Source organism: Lynx canadensis, chromosome E2 (assembly GCF_007474595.2).
Source record: "Lynx canadensis isolate LIC74 chromosome E2, mLynCan4.pri.v2, whole genome shotgun sequence".
NCBI lineage: Eukaryota > Metazoa > Chordata > Mammalia > Carnivora > Felidae > Lynx > Lynx canadensis.
This window is the reverse complement of record NC_044317.1, coordinates 16,903,438-16,924,394: the sequence shown is the minus strand read 5'-3', so window position 1 is coordinate 16,924,394 and position 20,957 is coordinate 16,903,438. Positions and strand designations below refer to the sequence as shown.

General features: G+C 38.5%; 1 protein-coding gene across 8 annotated transcripts in view; it reads left to right on the top strand.

Moving 5' to 3' along the window:
- NFAT5 (nuclear factor of activated T cells 5) overlaps positions 1–20,957 on the top strand; it is a 125,634-nt gene that overhangs the window by 84,672 nt on the left and 20,005 nt on the right. For 6 of the 8 annotated variants that reach the window (XR_003965407.1, XM_030299834.1, XM_030299836.1 and 3 more), the window contains 2 exons: positions 6,508–6,640; positions 12,297–12,380. Coding sequence is in view for 7 of the 8 variants with exons in the window: in XM_030299834.1 (XP_030155694.1) it covers positions 6,508–6,640; positions 12,297–12,380 (217 nt within the window). In the remaining variant the exon portion in view is untranslated. The remainder of the gene's footprint in view (positions 1–6,507; positions 6,641–12,296; positions 12,381–20,957) is intronic. The other 2 variants (XM_030299837.1, XM_030299835.1) reach the window with 1 other exon arrangement.

Here is a 20,957-nt window from a genome sequence, read left to right as displayed (position 1 = left end):
TTTTGAGAAACCTCCATACTGTTAATGTTAGCCATTCTGACAGATGTGAGGCAGTATCTCATTGTGGTTTTGCTTTGTATTTCCCTGATGATGAGTGATGTTGAGCATTTTTTCATGTGTCGGTTGACCATCTGGATGTCTTCTTTGGAGAAGTGTCTATTCATGTCTTTTGCCCCTTTCTTCACTGGATTACTTGTTTTTTGGGTGTTGAGTTTGATAAGTTCTTTGTAGATTTTGGATACTAACCCTTTCTCTGATATGTCATTTGCAAATATCTTCTTACATTGTGTCGGTTGGCTTTCAGTTTTGCTGATATTTATTTTAATGTTTTTATTTATTTTTGAGAGAGAGAGAGAGAGAGAAAGAGAGGGAGACACAGAATCTGAAGCAAGCTCCAGGCCCTGAGCTGTCAGCACAGAGCCCAACGCTGGGCTCGAACTCACAAACCATGAGATCATGACGTGAGCCAAAGTTGGACACTTAACTGACTGAGCCACCCAGGCGCCCCTGGGCAATCTCTGTTGTAACTGCAGTTCTAGCACTTGCTTTGTCATTAACCATCTATGTTACCTAAATAAGAGAAAAAAACACTTTTGTGCCCCAGTATTCTAGTCTATAAAATTTTACTAGATGGGGGCACCTGGGTGGCTTAGTTGTTAAATATCTGACTTCAGCTCGGGTCATGAACTCAGTTCGAGGCCCACATTGGGTAAGCTCAGGCCCCGCTTCAGGTAAACATGAGCCCTGCTTCAGGTGAGCCCTGCTTCTCTCTCTCCCTCTCTGTCTCTCTCTCTCTCTCTCTCTTTGCCCCTCACTCACTTGCACCCCCTCTGTCTCAAAACAATTTTTTTTACTAGATTATTTGAGGTTCCTTCTAACATTTTATGATTTCTTATACAAGTTATTAGACCAGACCATTCCCACTCTCCATGAACCAACAGTGGCTTCCTCTTGAGGACTTCTAGAAGTTAGGGGCAATGTAATATGACTCTTCTGTGTTCCTCATAATATTAAGCACTTAACAGATACTCATGAAAAACTTGTTAGTTTATTTTATTTACTTTGAAGAAAAAGAGGACTCTAGGGTCTGTGGTTCCTTTTTCTTCCTGAGGGCACTTCAAACCCTGATTTCAACCAGGTTTTTGCATACCTATAGTTTTGGTCCTGACTGAAGGTTTATTTATCCATGCAGTACTTCTGTGTGTGCCATAAACATGTTTTGGGTTTTGATGAGTTGGTTAGATTAATGTAAACTCCCTTGCTAGTAATATGCCTGTGTTTCTTTGTTTCTTTTTCTTTCTTTCTTTCTTTCTTTCTTTCTTTCTTTCTTTCTTTCTTTCTCTTTTCTTCCTCCCTCCCTCCCTTCCTTTCTTTCTATCTATCTATCTGTCTGTCACCTTATCCTGTGATGCAGCTTTTTGGATAAGAAAATTAGTTCTGGAGACAGAGAAACTCACCCTATAAATTACACAAAATATTAATAAGATGTCCCCAAACAAATTATAGTCTTAACTTGCTGTCTCATATAGAACTAAATATTAAGAAGTCTTTGTTCCTCCTCCTCCTCCTTCTTGTCCTCCCTCTTCCTCCTCCTCCTCCTCCTCCTCCTCCTCCTCCTCCTCCTCCTCCTCTTCCTCCTCTTCTTTGTCTACCTCCCCCTCTCCCCCTTCCTTTCTTCTCCATTCTTTCCTTTATCCTTTTTTCCCTCCTTCCTTCTTTACCTTTGAGGCATGGGGTAGCTAATATTCTTAAAACACTTTTTTGCAGGGTAGTTAATGCCAGCTACCATAGATTAAAGAAGAGTAATCATAAAAATAAGACATGGTGGAATGAAAAGGAGTTAATGTCCTTATTTGGTGGCTATATCTAGAGGTCCTGGGGTTTTTGCAAGCAAGTATGTATAACAAACTAAAACATAATATGATTTTTCATTAATGCTGTGGTTCTTCTCTTGATTTTTAAGTTTATCTTTTTCAGAGAACTTTCTCTCTTTTTTTTTTTTTTTTTTCTTTTTTTTCTTAAGGGACTCTCTGGGAAGTGTTTTAGAATGGGAATCACAGTGGAGATATTTGATCCAACAGATTATATTAAAGTTTAAAAAAATTAACATTTAGGAGTGCTTGGCTGACTCAGTCAGTGGTGCATGTGACTCTTGATCTAGGGATTGTGGTTTTGAGCCCCACATGTAGAAATTACTTAAAAAAAATAAAATCTATTTAAAATATTAAACATTTAGAGGGAAGGATACTCAAACAGCAACAGAAAAGAAATTGTGGTCCATACAGAAATATCAGGCCTCTACAGAAAAGCTAAAAGGACCTCCACAATATTAAAAATTGATGAAAAGATAGTATATTAGAAAAGACCACTTAAAGGTAACCTTGCTGGGGTGCCTGGGTTGCTAGTTGGTTAAGCATCTGACTCTTGGTTTAGCTCAGGTCATGATCTTGCAGTTTGTGAGTTTAAGCCCTGTGTAGGGCGCTGCACTAAGAGTGCAGGGCCTTCTTGGGATTCTCTCTCTGCCCCTACTGTGCGTTCTCATGTTCTTTCTCAAAATAAAAAAATAAACTTTAAAAATATTTTAAAAATAAAGATAACTTTGCAAATTACAATTATGAGTAATTGTAATGACTATTCATTTGCAATCCCCAAATCAACTCCTCAGATATTAAACTTTTTTATTATTTAAAAATTCAGATTAATGAAATCTGGGAAAACAGTTCTTTGTTTAATATTTGGCTCTTCTATTCAAAGCCATAATAGGTATGCAGGGTCATTTTATTTATTACCATTTTAACAATTCCAGATGAATTCTGTAGGAATTGCCCATTAAATATATATAAAAGATATATATCTTAAAAATCAATCTATAATAGATCTCATACATATATATAGATATACATATAGTCTTTTTTTTCTCTCTATATGTGCATTTACATATAGTGTTAAAGATAAGTTTGTTTTGAAAGAAAGCAAGAGAGTTTCACAGCTTGAAATGTGGAAGTGATTCAAAAAGGGAACTAGAGGCGGGGGCCGCCTAGATGGCTCAGTCAGTTAAGCATCTGACTCTTGGTTTTGGCTTGGATCACATGATCTCATGGGTCATGAGTTTGAGCCCCACGTCGGGCTCCATGCTGACACTGCGAAGCCTGCCTGGGATTCTCTCTTTCTCCCTCTCTCTCTGTGCCCCTTCTCTGCTTGCACTGTCTCTATTCTGCTCTCTCTTAAGATAAATAAAGTTTAAAATAATAATAATAATAAAGGGAACTAGAGCCTGGGTGGCTCAATCGGTTAAGCATTGGACTCTCGATTTGGGCTCAGATCATGATCCTAGGGTTTGTGGGATCGAGCCCCATAGCAGTTTCTGTGTTGCCAGCATAGAGCCTGCTTGGGATTCTGTCCCTCTCTCTCTCTCTGCCATTTGTCACCTCGTGTGTACTTTTTCTCTCTCTCGCTCTCTCTCAAAATAAGTAAACATTAAGGATAAATAAATATTAAAAATAAATAAAAGCTTGCGAGAGAGAGAAGAAGAAGGAGAATCCCAAGCAGGATTCTTAACTTAACCCAGGCACCTCTAAAGAAGCAAACTTTCTGTCACTATTCATAATTTACTTATTTTTTATTTCAAATCACTTGTAGAATTTCTAGACTCAGATTGAGGCAGTATGAAGGATTAGTATCGAAATAGGTTCATTTGGGGGCACCTGGGTGGCTCAGTCGGTTAAGTGTCTGACTGCGGCTCAGGTCATGATCTCGCGGTTTGTGAGTTCGAGCCCCGCGTCAGGCTCTGTGCTGACAGCTCAGAGCCTGGAGCCTGCTTCGGATTCTGTGTCTCCTTCTCTCTCTGCCCCTCCCATGCTCATGCTCTGTCTCTCTCTGTCTCTTAATAGTAAATAAACGTTTAAAAAAAAATTTTTTTTTAAATAGGTTCATTTGTGTTTGTTTTTTAATTTTTTTTTTTTTACATTTATTTTTTGAGAGACAGAGCACAAGCAGGGGAGGGGCAGAGAGAGAATGAGACACAGAATCTAAAGCAATCTCCAGGCTCTGAGCTGTCAGCACAGAGCCCGATGTGGGGCTCAAACTCACAAACCATGACTTGAGCCAAACTTAGACACTTAACTGAGTGAGCCACCCAGGTGCCCCAGTTCATTTGGTTTTTTAAATTTTTTTTTTTTAACGTTTATTTATTTTTGAGACAGAGAGAGACACAGCATGAACGGGGGAGGGGCAGAGAGAGAGGGAAACACAGAATTGGAAGCAGGCTCCAGGCTCTGAGCCATCAGCCCAGAGCCCGACGCGGGGCTCGAACCTGCAGACCGCGAGATCGTGACCTGAGCTGAAGTCGGACGCCTAACCGACTGAACCACCCAGGCACCCCTCATTTGGTTTTTTAAAGATTCCATTTTTAAAAAAAATTTTTTTTTTAATTTTTTTTTTTTTCAACGTTTATCTATTTTTGGGACAGAGAGAGACAGAGCATGAACGGGAGAGGGGCAGAGAGAGAGGGAGACACAGAATCGGAAACAGGCTCCAGGCTCTGAGCCATCAGCCCAGAGCCTGACGCGGGGCTCGAACTCCCGGACCACGAGATCGTGACCTGGTTGAAGTCGGACGCTTAACCGACTGCGCCACCCAGGCGCCCCCCAAAAAATTTTTAATGTTTGTTTTTGAGAGAGAGCACAAGTGGGAGAGGGGCAGAGAGAGAGGGAGACACAGAATCCAAAGCAGGGTCCAGACTCTGAGCTGTCAGCACAGTGTCTGATGCAGGGCCCAAACTCATGAACCGTGAGATCATGACCTGAACCAAAGTCAGACACTTAACCAACTGAGCCACCCAAGCCCTCTAGTTTTTTAAAGATTTCAAATTAAGTTTAAGTATGCTCTCCAAAGCAAGTGTAATAAAAGTTTTTAAATACAAACGAGGAGGACACCTCACAAGAACATCTATTCAACCATTTCTTTAACTGTAGGTAGTTTGTGACATAGTTACAGTGTTTAAACAAAAGAGTAAAATTAAGAGTGGATGGAATTTTAAAACTGTTTCTTAGAAATTGGATCATTGCAGGTACATTTCTTGATGACCTCATGTGCACTGAATCTGTGCTCTCAGATTTTTGTCCCTCAGTATCTGTGGACATACACACATGTATACATGTTTTTTGTTTTTTTTTTTTTCACCTGGCTTAAAAATGTGTTTTTGTTTTGTTTTGTTTTGTTTTGTTTTGTTTTTGAGATGGCTAACTGGGCTTAAGAAGCCTAACTGCCATAAATCAGAAGCTGTTTTGACTATTTCATAGTGTCTTAAGAGAGCTTAGAAACAAAGTAAGTGCTCAGAAATTGAAACCTTGACCTTGATCCCACTTGTCATTTGATCTATTCAACTGAATCAACCAACTATAGTCTAGCTAAATAACATATGTCATCAAACTCACATCACCTTCAGTTGTCACTATTGGCCTCCTGCATATCTCATCCTAGTAGAAAAACATAATCATTACCCCTTAATATTCCTTCCCAGTTCTGTAATGTACTGGGGAAGAAGGGCATAAGTCAGATATGGTTCATGGTTATCTTCCAAGAAGATGCAGTCCCCTTGAATGAGTGCTGGTGAAGCATTTATGAACTTTTTTCTTGTAAGGATGCTTCTGCCACTATTCTGACAAAAAATAACTTTGATTTGCTCTATTTGACTTTAAATGAAAATTAACATGGTTAGGAAGTAGTGTAAATTGCATTGTAACGTACATTTCACAATTAATGTTGTCCAAAACATATGATAACTAACATTGTGCTTGGTGGACATATTTTTCCCTTAAAATTATATTCATTCTTTTATTCAACAAATATATTTGCATGTATTTTATATAAGATACTTAACAGTGGATATAGAATGAAAAAGAAAACATCCTAGTTTCTTATGGAGCTTACATTCTTGTGATTGGAGAGAGACAAAAAACAAGCAAATAACTACAGTAATTTCAAGTGGTGCTAAATGCTATTTTAGAAATAAACAAGATTATGTGACCAGGTTGGGAAGGGTGCTACTTTAGATAGGATGATCACAGAAGACTTCTCTGTGGAGGTAACATTTGAATAAGACCTGACAATGGATAAGGAACTAGACATTTGAAGAGGTGAAGGAAGAATATTCCAGTGGGAGAGACCAGCAAGTTGTAAAGCCTCTGAGGTAAAAAAATGAATTTAGTATGTTAAAAGAATGGACTAAGAAGGTCAGTGTAGCCAGAGTGTAACAAGCTGGGGGAGAATGGAAAAGAGATACAGTTGACAGCAAAAGCACCTTGTAAGCCACTGTAAAACATTAAAGGCAATTTTAAGATTAATGTCCCGATGCCTGTGAATCTGAGCTTTAAAATACATTTTTTCCCTAGTCAGACTCTTTATACTTTGCTGCTAAAAGGAAATCTACTTAATTATAATTTTTATTTCAAAATTTTAATTTAAATATTTCTTCTTTTTGACTCTTGTTATTTCCTTTAAATTTAGAATCATCTTATTGTGAAGGTTCCCCCATATCATGACCAACATATAACTTTGCCAGTATCCGTGGGAATATATGTAGTGACCAATGCTGGAAGATCTCATGATGTTCAGCCATTCACTTACACTCCAGACCCAGGTATGTCAAAATAAAGAATTCTGATCTAAAACCAATAATTAATTTCTAGTTCTTTGGAAGCAATTGAAGTCCAGCCAAGCAAAATGAAAAAGTTGTATGCTAAGATGAGTTGATACTAAGGGCATTATTTCCTAAGAAGATAGCCACCAAATACTGCTTTTGCTCTTACATCTAGGGTGTCATTTTGCCTTGTGCTGTCCTGGTTAAAGAAAAGCTAGGAATGCTCTCAAGTCCTACTCTTCAAAATTATATCATACAAATTACTCCTTAGTAATAAGTGCCATTCATTAAGGACCTTTTATGTGCAGAAAGGTCAAAGTGACAACTTTGGGTAACTGCTAATAGTTTAGTCTCAGTCTGGCTTATAGGATGCATTTCAGGAGAAGTGAGAGATAGGCTTGGATTGATAAATGATAAAATCACGAATAGAGTTATATCCCTGTAACATTTTCTAATTTGTGTAGTCAAAAATATCAAAGACTGCTGGTTAATAAGTATTTTAAATATAATTTTAAGAACTTAGGTAAAATAGTTGCTTTAGAAACCAGAGCAATAAAAGCAATTGAAATCCTAAAAGGTTTAGACGATCTCTGGGTAAGAAGTGTCTTAAGAATTTTTTTTCAATGGTTACTTAGTTTTGAGAGAGAGAGCAGGGGAGGGGCAGAAGGAGAGGGGGACACAGGATCAGAAGCGGGTCTGCACTGACAGCAGCCCAGTGCGCTGTGAACTGTGATATCATGACCTGAGCCAAAGTTGGACTCTTAACCAACTGAGCCACTCACATGCCCCTCTTAGGAATTTTTTGCCGACATTGATTTAGTTGCCTGAAGAAGAGAAGCCTTTTCCTAGCAAAAGTAGGGAGAACAGTTTGGAAAGTTTAATTTGCTAATTAAAATTCTTCACATGTTCCATTGACCTAGGCTTGATTTCTGCCATGTTTACCATTGCTTCAGTTCGTTCCAGTCTCAGGCATACGTCAGAATTAGCAGTTCTTCCATATTTAAAAGTTTATTGTTTATGTTATTCCCAAATACTTCAGGATTCAGTGAGGTACAAAGTGAATAAAGGTGGTGGGGAAAGAAAGCCCTGGCAAGAAAAAGTAATGGAAACAGTAGCTAGGGCAGAGTTGTAACTAGTCTTGATAATACTTTCTCTCACTTAATGTGTCTCCCTTTTAAAAAATATGTCTAGATTTCAGAGCATTGCTTATTATGCACCAGTCTGCTACAAAAGTATGCCACAGTATATATAACATTAATGAAGTTAATAGTTGTGTTAGAATAAAAGATCAGCAGTAAAATTTTCAGACAGAAAAAGGCAAAGTTTAGAAATAATATATTGGTTTCAACAAAAACAGGAAAGAGAAGATACTCAGACCACATATTTAATTGTTCTCTTTCTAGGAAGGTCTCAAAAATCCAAGAAAGTTTTATTTAAAAATAATGGTAGTTAACACATTTTACTAAATGCTAATTACTAAATAGTGGCATTTAATATTTTATGTGAAGAGGAGCTTACCCATGCAGCAAAAGCTGGCATAATTGGTACAGAATGTTCTTCCTAATGAACTTATGTGTCATTTGTGTGGGAAGGGAAGAAAGAAGTGTATGTATGTGGTCAGGGTAGCCTGAAAGATTTTGCAGTCCTGAGGTTTTGTTGTCATTTGTTTGTTTTTATTGATTACTGATGAAGAACATCAGGACTTTAAAGTGCTTAGAGTCAGCACTAAGAATGTTCATTTCTTAGTGATAAATGCTGATTACTAGAAATTTCCCAGGGCACCTGGGTGGCTTAGTGGATTAAGCATCCGACTCTTGATTTTGGCTCAGGTCATGATCTCACGGTTCAGGAATTCGAGCCCCGCATCAGGCTCTGTGCTGACAGCACAGAGGCTGCTTAGGATTCTTGCTCTCTCCCTCTTTCTGCCCCTCCCCTGTTGACATCCTCTCTCTCTCTCTCTCAAAAATAATAAACTTAAAAAAAAGAAAGAAATTTCCCTTTGATAGATTGCCAGATAAAACAGCTTTTAAGTCCTCTGCTTTATAGCCTATACTAATTGACTATCTTTGGCCACATTTAGGCAATCATTAACATATGTTTATTCTTTTAAGTTTTTCTCTTCATATTTTATATTCTGTAGATAGCATTCACTCTCAGAAACTCTTAATTGAATAAATAAGTAGCATGCAAACTTTGTAATAAGATGTAATGCTTCAGTTTCTGCCTTTATGATATGGCTAATCAAAGAATCTTCCCATAATTTCACTTTTTTGTATTTTATAAAATGTGATAATCTTTTCAGGTTTATGTGAGAGAGAATATGATTTCAGGAAAGCTTGGTTATAGAAAATTTGCACTACCTCATTATGATCATCCAGTTGCTGTTGTGATTCATCTGAGGACTGTGGTTAAATATTTGAATATTCAGTGGTGTATAATTATAAGAGGAAAAACTAGGCCTACCCTAATATTCACAAGTCAGAGTAGAAATGGCGACTATTATACCATTTGTCTAAATATTTAAAAGTTATAAATAAACTGGCTAATTAAATATATCCTATTCTCCTAATTTGACCAAGATACTTTCATATCAACCTGGAAGGCCAGATTTAGGATTATCATAATGCCTTGGGAGTTCCAAGCTGGATGTGGCAACAAGAGGAAAGAGAATACCCAGCCTGTCAACCGCCTTTCCCTTTCCTAGCTCCATGCTATACCTAGAGGACCTTAATGCACCAACCAGTGCTTCCAAGCTTTGTCCATTCCGTAGGTCTAAGACTCCACACATAGTCTAGAATAGTTTTGCAGAAAAAGTGGATATCATGGGTACTTGGTACAAGGTCTAAAAGTAGGATTGGACGAGGGCTCAAGTGAACATAAACTGGCTTTGCACACTCTTTCAGACACAAGCCCTTCTAAAGCCCTCTGAATCTATTACTGCTAAAAAGGGGCATTGCACGTGCATGTTCTCAAACATTTAGATACTTTGCAGGGTCATAAAACCTTTGTTTTATTGCCAGTTAGTCACCAAAGCTTTTACTTCAGTCTATTACGACACATAAATCACATTAGGTTAATTTTGTAGTGACTCAGCAGTGGTGATTTCTGTACGAAATGAAGGACATAACATTTGTTCATCGTTTTGTTACTCTAACAAGAAATGACTAAAACTTAATTTTAAAAGAAGACATTTAAGAGGCACCTGGGTGGCCCAGTCGGTTAAGCATCTAACTCTTGATTTTGGCTCAGGTCATGATCTCATAGTTCGTGAGGTCAAGCCCCACATCAGGCTACACACTGACTGTGCAGAGCCCTCTTGGGATTCTCTGCCCCTCCCCTGATCATGTTCTGTCTCTCTCTCTCTCTCTCTCTCAAAATAAAATTAAATAAAAATTAAAAAAAATAAAAATAGAAATTTAAGGGGTACCTGGCCAGCTCAGTCGGTAGAGCATGCAACTCTTGATCTCAGGGGTTATGAGTTTGAGCCCCACCTTGTGTGTGGAGCCTACTTAAAATTTAAATAATAAAAAATAAAAATAAATAAAAGTAGAAATTGAAAGTGGTTTCAAAGATTATTTTCTATTTTAAAATCTGTAATTGTTAGAATTAATGTTACGCTTTAAAACTATCTAGAAGTAGGGGCATCTGGTTGACTCAGTCGGTTAAACATCGGACTTCAGCTCAGATGATGGTCTTGCAGTTTGTGAGTTCAAGCCCCTCGTTGGGCTCTGTGCTGACAGCTCAGAGCCTGGAGCCCACTTCAGATTCTGTGTCTCCCTCTCTCTCTCTACCCCCTCCACCACTTGCACTCTCTCTCTCTCTCTCTCTCTCTCTCTCTCAAAAAGAGATAAACATTAAAAAAAATTTTTTTTAATGTCTAGAGGGACATCTGGCTGACTGTTGGAAGAGCATGCAACTCTTGATCTCAGGGTTGTGAGTTCAAGCCCCATGTTGGGTGTAGAGATTACTTAAAGATATAAAATCTAAAAAACTAAAAAATTAAAACAAAATCTTTAAAAATAAATAATTAAAACTGTCTATGGATTTCTTTTCCATTCAACTCCCTGTATATCATTTGTTGGACCTTCTGTGTAGCACAATAAATTATTTAAGTTCATTCTTAGATGTGTACATTTTGTCTCTTTATCCACAATTGACTAGCTCTTTATAGTATCTTTATAAATATCATTTCACATTGTCATGTCAAAAATAAGAAATTGTGGGGTGCCTGGGTGGCTCAGTCAGTTAAGCAACTGACTCCTGGTTTCTACTCAGGTCATGCTCTCATGGTCATGCTCTCATGGTTTGTGAGTTCGAGCCCCACGTTGGGCTTTGCACTGTCAGTGCCTCCTCCTTTGGATTCTCTCTCTGCCCCTCCTGCATGTTTTTGCACTTTCTCTTTCTCTCTCAAAATAGGTAAATAAACTTTAAAAAAATAAATTGTAAATAAGGTGACTCAATTCCCATTCTAAATGAATTAGGGGATATAAAATAAATACATAGAAATATAGAAATTAAAAATTTTAATAAAATTATTGTATAATCATTTTAAGTGAGATCCTGGAATTTATTCAACTTTATCATTTCAGAACTGAACTCTGTTCTTAGGCCCATTAAATTTAAAGTTGCCAGGGCATCTGGGTGGCTCAATTGTCTGTCTGACTTCGGTTCAGGTCATGATCTCACAGTTGTGAGTTTGAGCCCCACATCGGGCTCTGTGCTGACAGCTCGGAGCCTGGAGCCTGCTTCGGATTCTGTGTCTCCTTGTGTCTCTCTGCCTTGCCCCCGCTTGCACTCTGTCTCTCTCTCTCTCAAAAATAAATAAACGTAAAAAAAAATTTTTAGGTTGCCATAGTAGATATAGTTGATATGACTTGATGTAATAATAGTTGAGCAATTCACCATTAACAGTGCACAAGGGATTTTTCCAAGGCTTTACAAAAGGAATAATCATAATGCTCTAGATTCTTTTTTTTTTTTTAATTTTTGTTTTAACGTTTATTTATTTTTGAGACAGAGAGAGACAGAGCATGAACGGGGGAGGGGCAGAGAGAGAGGGAGACACAGAATCGGAAACAGGCTCCAGGCTCTGAGCCATCAGCCCAGAGCCCGACGCGGGGCTCGATCTCACGGACTGTGAGATCGTGACCTGAGCTGAAGTCGGACGCTTAACCGACTGAACCACCCAGGCACCCCTCTAGATTCTTTATGTTCATTACAGGTTTTTAAAAATTTAGTTCAATTAATTGACTAACGTTTCTCAATCGATATATTTTTTTAACAAATCATTTAGGTGGATGAATGGTGAATTTTTTTTATGCTAGTGTTACAGTATATTTGATCAGTTTAAAAAGTTTCATATCAGTCTTCTCATCAGTTATCCTTAATATGAATACTGTTACAAGAAGGATTTTTTAAAGTTACCGTTGCTTTTGTTTTGATAAGTGAGCATGTGCTGCTGCCCACTCGGTTGGTGAATTTTAGAGCATAGATTGATGGTTCTAAAAACTCCTCTCTGCCTGGATTTTCTGCTAAACAAATGATTTAATAATGTCTTGTGGGAAATATTCTGATGAAAGAATTTTAAGATACACATCTTTTTATGTACAAATTCAAATAAATACATCAATCTTTTTGTTTTGTTTTGCTTTAATAGCAGCAGCTGGTGCTTTGAATGTAAATGTGAAGAAAGAAATATCTAGTCCTTCAAGACCTTGCTCTTTTGAAGAGGCCATGAAAGGTACCAAGTTGATTCTTTTCAAAAATTACAAATAGGTTATCCTATATGTTTTCTCTAGCAAATCTGACTATTTGGTTTTCTCTCACATACTTGGGACACTTAGCAGGGTATCTTCCATATCCCAAAATAAATATTTGTTTAACTTCACTGAATGCTTGTTTCCCAACTTGATATTTCCCTTAAGTCACCATATGAACAAACTTTTTTTAAACATGTTGGAGTAGAGGAGACTTTTGTTTTGTTTTTCATTCCTCAGTGTTAAAATTATTAAAAGTATAAAATACAGTAATGTATGTAAAATAGAGTTTATAAAGCTTCTTGCTACCAAGATTAGTACTTGACATTGAAATTTTGAAACTGAAGACACCAAAATTTGAACTATTTTGAAAAATTTTATTTTTTTTTATTTTTTTTTAAATTTTTTTTTAACGTTTTTATTTATTTTTGAGACAGAGAGAGACACAGCATGAACGGGGGAGGGGCAGAAAGAGAGGGAAACACAGAATTGGAAGCATGCTCCAGGCTCTGAGCCATCAGCCCAGAGCCCAACGTGGGGCTCCAACTCGCAGACCGCGAGATCGTGACCCGAGCTGAAGTCCGACGCTTAACCGACTGAGCCACCTAGGCGCCCCTATTTTGAAAAATTTTAACATCTTTAAAAGTTTCTTGGGGCACCTGGGTGGCTCAGTCGGTTGGGCATCTGACTTCAGCTCAGGTCACGATCTCACAGTCAGTGAGTTCGAGTCCCTCATCAGGCTCTGTGCTGACAGCTCAGAGCCTGGAGCCTACTTCAGATTCTGTGTCTCCCTCTCTCTCTGCTCCTTCCCCACTCGTGCTCTGTCTCTGTCTCTCAAAAATGAATAAACATTAAAAATTTTTTAAGTTTTTTTAGTTACTCTTTCTTCTGACATCTTTATTCACTCTTTGCCAATCCCAAGAGACAATGAAGATATCTTCAAGATGTTATAATGTGGTAGAGTAGATTTTTTTTCTGTCTGTCTAGTTTTTATTCCCCCATCTTGCATGCTTTATTCTACACCCAACCTTTAATACCTCAGGTGGCTGACACATGGTGGTGGAGCCAGAATCGAGTAGATATTTTTCTTAATAGACTTCTAACACAAGTAGATACTCAGTGATGATGCTTTTTTGCCATTATATATGAAGAGGTCAATTATATAATGGCCATTGATTTATTCTTCTAATTCTAGCCTTTATTTGCACTTTTCTGCCTTGGAATTCATGTGAGTTAAATCAAATAAAATTTTAAAATTAAAAATACTTAATCAAATACAGTGGGTTTTTTTTTTATATTGTCAGTAAAATTCAGCATTCATATACATATAGCATGTTCAGTATGCCTGTCATTTTAATTTCTGACCATGAACACTTTCAGAGTAGGTTAGTGAGGAATAATGCAGCAGTAAGTAATCTGCCAAGGTTATCTGATTCAACTACAAGATTTACAAAACTGTATAATGGCTAACAATAGCTAACATTTATTGAACGTATATTAAGTACTCAGCAAAATGCTATGCTCTTTACTGACACTATTTCCAAACTCTCTGAGGTAGGTAATTTATTATTCTCATTTCACAGAGGAGTAAACCAAGGTTCCAGAGAAATTAAATAATTTGCCCAAGGTCACTTAGCTAGTGTTAACAAAGGAGGGGTGCCTGGGGTAGCTCAGTCCGTTAAGCAGCCAACTCTTGATCTCGGCTCAGGTCATGATCTCACAGTTCGTGGGATCAAGCCCTGCATGGATGGCAAAGTTGGCAAAAAACAGACCACAGGAGCACCTGAGTGGCTCAGTCGGTTGAGCATCCGGCTTCAGCTCAGGTCATGACCTCACGATTTGTGAGTACGAGCCTTACATCGGGCTGCCTGCTATCAACACAGAGCCAGCTTCTGATCCTCTATCCCTCTATCTCTCTGCACCTCCCCCTCTCACTCTCTCTCTCTCAAAAATAAATAAACATTTTTTTAAAAAGGATTAGAAACAAACACACAGATACATGCTATTAATTTTTCACAATTCAGACCTTATTTTGACAGTTACAAGTGAAATCATGGTAAAAATTTTTTGAAGGTAGAATATTAAATTGAATGCTAAACTTATCAATTTAATTTTTTCACTTGTCATTTTAAATAGAATATCATTATTTGGAGATTCGTGATCAATTTTAAAAATAGTAGCTTTCAGAACCAGGAATTTTTTTTGACATATGTCTTATTTTTATGATTGCTTGAAATCAGAGCTTTAGTATAATACCACAGTGCCATCTGAGAGATTTAATTAGGTATCGTTTAATGAAGACTGAGCATTATAAATGACTTTTAAACTTGTGTGCTGGCAGGAATCTTCCAAGTGACTTAAATAGACATCAATTACAATAAGATATAGAACTTGGGGTGCCTGGGTGGCTAAATCGATTAGATGTCTGACTTAATTTTGGCTCAGGTCATTATCTTGCAGTTCTTGGGTTCAAGTCCCATGTGAGCCTCTGTGCTGACAGTGCAGAGCCTGCTTGGGATTCTGTCTCTCCCTGTCTGTCTGCCCCTTCCCTGCTCACTCACCTGTTCTCTCTGTCTCTCTTTCAAAACATAAATAAATAAACTTAAAAAAAATAAAAAACAAGATTTAGAACTTGATAACCTAAATATGATAGTTTTTGAAAGCTTTTGCTCTAAAGGAAATTTCTAATTCCTTGGAGAGGGCTCAGGCGAGAGTGGGTGGAGAGTAAAGAAGATAAGTGCACTGTGTCTATATCCTTTACACAAAAACAATACAAATTAAGTAAGACAAAGTATATAGCGTAAACTACTGTTAACAGTTTCTTGGGCATATTTCCAGAAAGTTTTCTGTATCTATAGGTACAGGTAGATGTGAGGAGATTCTCTAGATAGATCGCTCAAAGACTTTTACTGCAGGTTTAGGATTCAGGGATAAAGTATAGTTGAGCCTCGAATAACACAGGTTTGAACTGCACAGGTACACTTATGGAGATTTTTTCAGTAGATATGGTATATCTATTTTCCTTATGATTTTCTTAATAGCACTTTCTTTTCTCTAGCTTACTTTATTGTAAGAATATAGTATGTAATACATATACAAAATATGTTAATCAACTGTTTATTTTATGGGTTAGACTTCTGGTCAACTGTAGGCTATCATTAGTTTTGATACAGTCAAAACTAATTATGTATTAGTTTTGATACAAAGTTTTGAGACAGTCAAAAGTTCTGTGCAGATTTTCAACTGTGTGGCAGTGTCAGTACCTCAACCCCCACATTGTTCGAGGATCAACTTGTATTGATGTGCATTCCCTCATGGTTTCAGCTCTGTAAGCAGTGGTTAATTGGATGAGTGTGAAAAATCGTTGAGAACATATACTTTTCTCTAACTGGTTTTAACTATGTGGAAAGGTTTTGAAGCTTGGAGGAGACATATCTCAATCTCATTTTACAGATGAATAAAACCAAGGCTTAGAGAAGTTAAGTAATTTGCTCAAGGTCACACAGCTAGTAACTGACGTAGCTTGCAACTTAGATTTCCCCCAAAACTATTATTTCTTCCCCTCTAAATCTTAATTTATGTTTTAATCTAACATATTTGTACTTGATCTAAAGGCTGCTTGCTGACAACAAACTTTTAGTAAAGATTGTTCTGAGTTTCAACAATGTCTGCAGAGATAGAAGAGAAGACTGTTTAAAAGTTGTTTGGCATAGGGGCCCCCGGATGACTCAGTCTGTTAAGTGTCTGACTTCGGCTCAGGCCATGATCTCATGAGTTTGAGCCCTGCGTCAGTCTCAGAGGCTGGAGCATACTTCGGATTCTATGTCTCCCTCTCTTTCTGCCCCTCCCCTGCTCACACTCTGTCTCTCTCCCTCAAAAAATTAATAAACATTAAAACATTTTTTTAAAAAGTTGTTTGGCATAAACTATCAATACTCATATTCTTCACAAATTCAAATTGATGTTTGGATGATGAAATGTGTTTATCTTCTCTTATGGATTTTCTGAATTGGCTTAAGAGTTCTCCCCTAACCCTTAGGCAATACAAAGACTTTACATGTTTGATGTTTTTTTCCTTTTTCACTAAAATGTAATTTCTAGGCAGTAGGACTTTATCCATCTTTTTTTTTTTTTAAGTTTATTTTTTTGAGAGAGAGAGAAACCAAGCATGCAAGTGGACAAGGGGCAGAATGAGAGGGAAAGAGGGAGAATCTCAGGCAGGCCCCATGCTATTAGCCCAGAGGCCAGCATGGGGCTCAGTTCATTAACTGCAAGATCATGACCTGAGCCAAGATCAAGAGGGGGACACTTAACTGACTGAACCACCCAGGCACCCTGGGCTTTATCCATCTTAATCATCATTGGAACCCAGAATAGTGCCTGAAACTTTGTAAAGGATTATAAATACATAATGAGAATGTAGGAAAGAAAGGTAGAGTGACATCTCTCAACCCATTTAATATTGTTTACTGGTCCGTTAAGATATAGTTACAGGTTCTGGGATACGATAGATAGTATAGACTCACTTTTCCCTGTTCCTCCCTTCTAAATCTACCAAATTATGTTGGAGATAATTGAACAGTCGTAAAAACACTTTGAAAATAGAAAGAAGAAAGTGGACAGGCTAGGGACCTCAGAACTTGGAGACTGACCCTAAGTGAGTTTTCTGGGTTTTCTTTATATCTACCATTTATCTGAATTGGGCACCAGAGAAGTCTGTGACTCAAAACTGGCAACAGGTACAGACAGCATAAATCAACAAATAAGTATGAATAGCCTGCTCTGAAAGACCAGGAAAGGCCAAGCCTAGTAGAGGCTTAGTAGGATGACTCATACCTAGTGGCAGCAGCTGACCCACTAGCAAAATTAGGGGACCATCTAACCCCCCCACCCACATTTGTGGTAGCAACAGCAGAACTTGAGATGGTCAACCCACTCCATGCCCCACACCTGCCAAGTAGCAGTAGGCCAGATATCCAGACAGTAGAACCGAGGAGGGCCAAAACACAGGCTTCACATAAGCCAGCTGAAGCAGGTCAGTCGGTCTGCAGAAGAGGGAACAACAGAACCCAGGGAGCCAACCCATCCCCTACCCCATACCAGGCCATAGCACACAGGCCCTGTGCTGCCTGTATTGGTGGTATCAGCAGGTCCTGTGTCTCCCTGTCCTTCCCCCAACAGCAGAGGAAGACCCAGGCCAAGTGTCTCCTAATCTTCCACCCAGTAATAGAAGGCAGTCCAATGGCAGAAAGTGAAACGGATCCAGGATGTCCCAAACTTTCACCCAATGGCTGGGAACCCACCCTGACCTTGAAGTTTTTGACCTTCCAACCAGTGGCAGAAGTAGCCCACATAAGTGCTTCCCTATCTGCAGCAGCACCAGCAGGGATAGAATGGGAAGCCCATTAGTATCAGGAGACCAGAGAGCATACCAGGAGAACTCTTTCCCTTTATGCAGATCCAGCATCCCTCACCACCTACACCAGGGAGCTCAGGGAAGCACCTTCCATTCTTGTGAGTAGCACCAGCAAGATTCTAGCTATAGTTCATACATAACTAAAACAACAAGCAGACCAGAATAAGTGTCAGAAAACTAAATGGTTATTGGCCATAGAAAGACTTCGTGCCTGTGGCTATAGAAAGATTTGTATCTTTGGGTGGACATTAGACAAATTGTCCTTTTCTTGTTTGTCTATACCAATAGACCTGCCTATCAGTAGTCTCCTTAGAGGAGTTAAAGACTCTTGCTCAACTTATTCCACCCATTCTCACTTTCCAAAAGGGGGGGAAAAACTCTGATAATAAGAATTATTCTCCAGAGGTTCCTGGGTGGCTCAGTTGGTTAAGCATCCAACTCTTGATTTTGACTCAGGTCATGATATCAGGGTTGTGAGATCAAGCCCTGAGTCAGGCTCCACGCTCAGCACAGAGCCTGCTTGGGATTCTCTCTCTCTCTCTCTCTCTCTCTCTCTCTGTCTCTCTGTCTCTCTGTCTCTCTGTCTCTCTCTCTCTCTCTCCGCCCCCCCCTCACTCCCTCACTCTCTTCCCTCCCTCACTTGTATGTATGTATGTGTGTGTGTGTGTCTCAAAATAACATTTTTTTAAAAAAGAATTACTCTCTAAATAAATTTGGGCAAAAATCATGTACAGATCGATTTAACTGTCGGTGATGCATTTACTTGTCAGTGAATTTTTATATAGTTTCTAATTGAATTGTAATATAAATTTGTCTTTAGATGTTAAACTTTTTAGGCCAGAAATATTATAATGAAAATATGCAACATTACACTGTATCATTAACCAAACAGTCCACAACAAACTAAACTATGACAAAAGTAAAGTAAGATTATTCATTGCTTCATTAATTCAGCAAATGTTTATTGGTTGCCTACTATGTACCTCACAACAACAACAAAATCTGCCTTCATGACACTCATATTCTACTAGAACTAAAAAGCAGATATAGCAGTTGAAGGGGCATCTGGGTGACTCATTCGGTTAAGCGTCCGACTTCAGCTCAGGTCATGATCTCTTGGTTCGCAGGTTTGAGCCCCGCATCAGGCTCTTTGCTGTCAACATGGAGCCTGCTTCAGATCCTCATACCCCTCTTTCTCTGCCCCTTCCTCACTCTCTTTCTCTCTCTCTCAAAAGTAAATAAACATCAAAAAAAAAAAAGGATAGTTGAACATTATAGGATCAACTTAGGACATTACCAGTGGTCTTTCAAACTGTCCTTTGAGATGGGCCTAGAATACTTTTTTTTTTTTTTAATTTTTTTTAACCTTTATTTATTTTTGAGACAGAGGGAGACAGAGCATGAATGGGGGAGGGTCAGAGAGAGGGAGACACAGAATCTGAAACAGGCTCCAGGCTCTGAGCTATCAGCACAGAGCCCGACGCGGGTCTCAAACTCACGGACTGCGAGATCACGACTTGAGCCGGAGTCCAACGCTTAACCGACTGAGCCACCCAGGCACCCCGAGATGGGCCTAGAATACTTTTAAATGCCTGCCTTGTGCATGATCTTTAGTTTTGTCTCAGTCAAAATTGGATTATGAATTGAATTGTATTGGTATTGTTAGAATCTAGGTGAAAATAGGCCTGAGAATTCATGAGTAAATGATCCATTTCTCAGAGTAATAAAATGTAGAATATCAAAAATTAAATGAGCACTTTCCCCTCCCTCAATATAATCTATTTCCACTATCAAAAATTAAATGAGCACTTTCCCCTCCCTCAATATAATCTATTTCCACAGGAGTTGTTTCTAGCCAATTAACTGTGAGACCAGCTGAAGTAAGACAAGAAAATTTCAGATATTTGTAAATCAAAATATTTACAAAGATAGCCATCCTGGTCATATACCATATGCCACTTTAAAATCCTCTTTGTAGCTGGTATTTCTTCTCAGTATCAAACTAAGGAGTTTAACAGCCATGCCTTCTGGGGAATTTGTATGTGTCTCCACAGGGTTTCAAAGTAGTGGTAAACACTTAGATTCAGAATTTGGCTAGATGTTCAGCTCAGAGGACTATCATTTGTGGTATCAGTAGGCTCCACTAAATGCCAGTAGTGCAGACTTGAGATAAAAAAAGAAAGAAAAGGAATCAAGGAGGAAAAGTAGATATGCCAAAATGGTAAAACCTACCTTATCTGCTATATATTTTGTCTCCGTAGTGTAAATCTGTAACTATTCCTGCAGAATGAAGGAGAGGGAAGTAGAAAATACTTGCTGGTTTTGCTTTGGAGATTTAATTGGTAAACCTACAATAATTCTTAAATTTCTGAAAAGAAAAAAAATTAAGTCCTGTCTAAAAGAACTTAGCAAATACATGTTTTCTAAGACATTAATATAGAAAAGCAAAGTCTGTCTGGTTACTTGGTGGTATGTGCTAATGAGACACTTGAGTTTTGTTGAGAGAAATGTTCCAACAATCCTATGGCCCTTACGAAGTTTTGATTTTATGCTGCTGGGCAGCCATATGCTAAGAGGAGAGTTGTGATTGAGTAGCTTTTACCTGGAGATTTCTAAGCTGTATCCTACAACTTACTGTGGCTGTGTTGATTAGTGCAATTCATAGTACTTCGAAAGGGCCCTGAGGCATATAGCTCGATAACTGAACTGCTTAAGCTTGTTGTTATCTAACCTGGCTCATATCAGGAGGCCTCAAACCACTACTGCTTCAAAAAAGGGAGGACACATTTTGATACACCAGTTTTATATTTCATGCTACCAGCATAGCATCAAAAAACAGACATTTAGGGGGCGCCTGGGTGGCGCAGTCGGTTAAGCGTCCGACTTCAGCCAGGCCACGATCTCGCGGTCCGTGAGTTCGAGCCCCACGTCAGGCTCTGGGCTGATGGCTCAGAGCCTGGAACCTGTTTCCGATTCTGTGTCTCCCTCTCTCTGCCCCTCCCCCGTTCATGCTCTGTCTTTCTCTGTCCCAAAAATAAATAAACGTTGAAAAACAAACAAACAAACAAACAAAAAAAAAAAAAAACAAACAGACATTTAGGGGCGCCCAGGTGGCTCAGTCACTTGAGCTTCCGACTCTTGATTT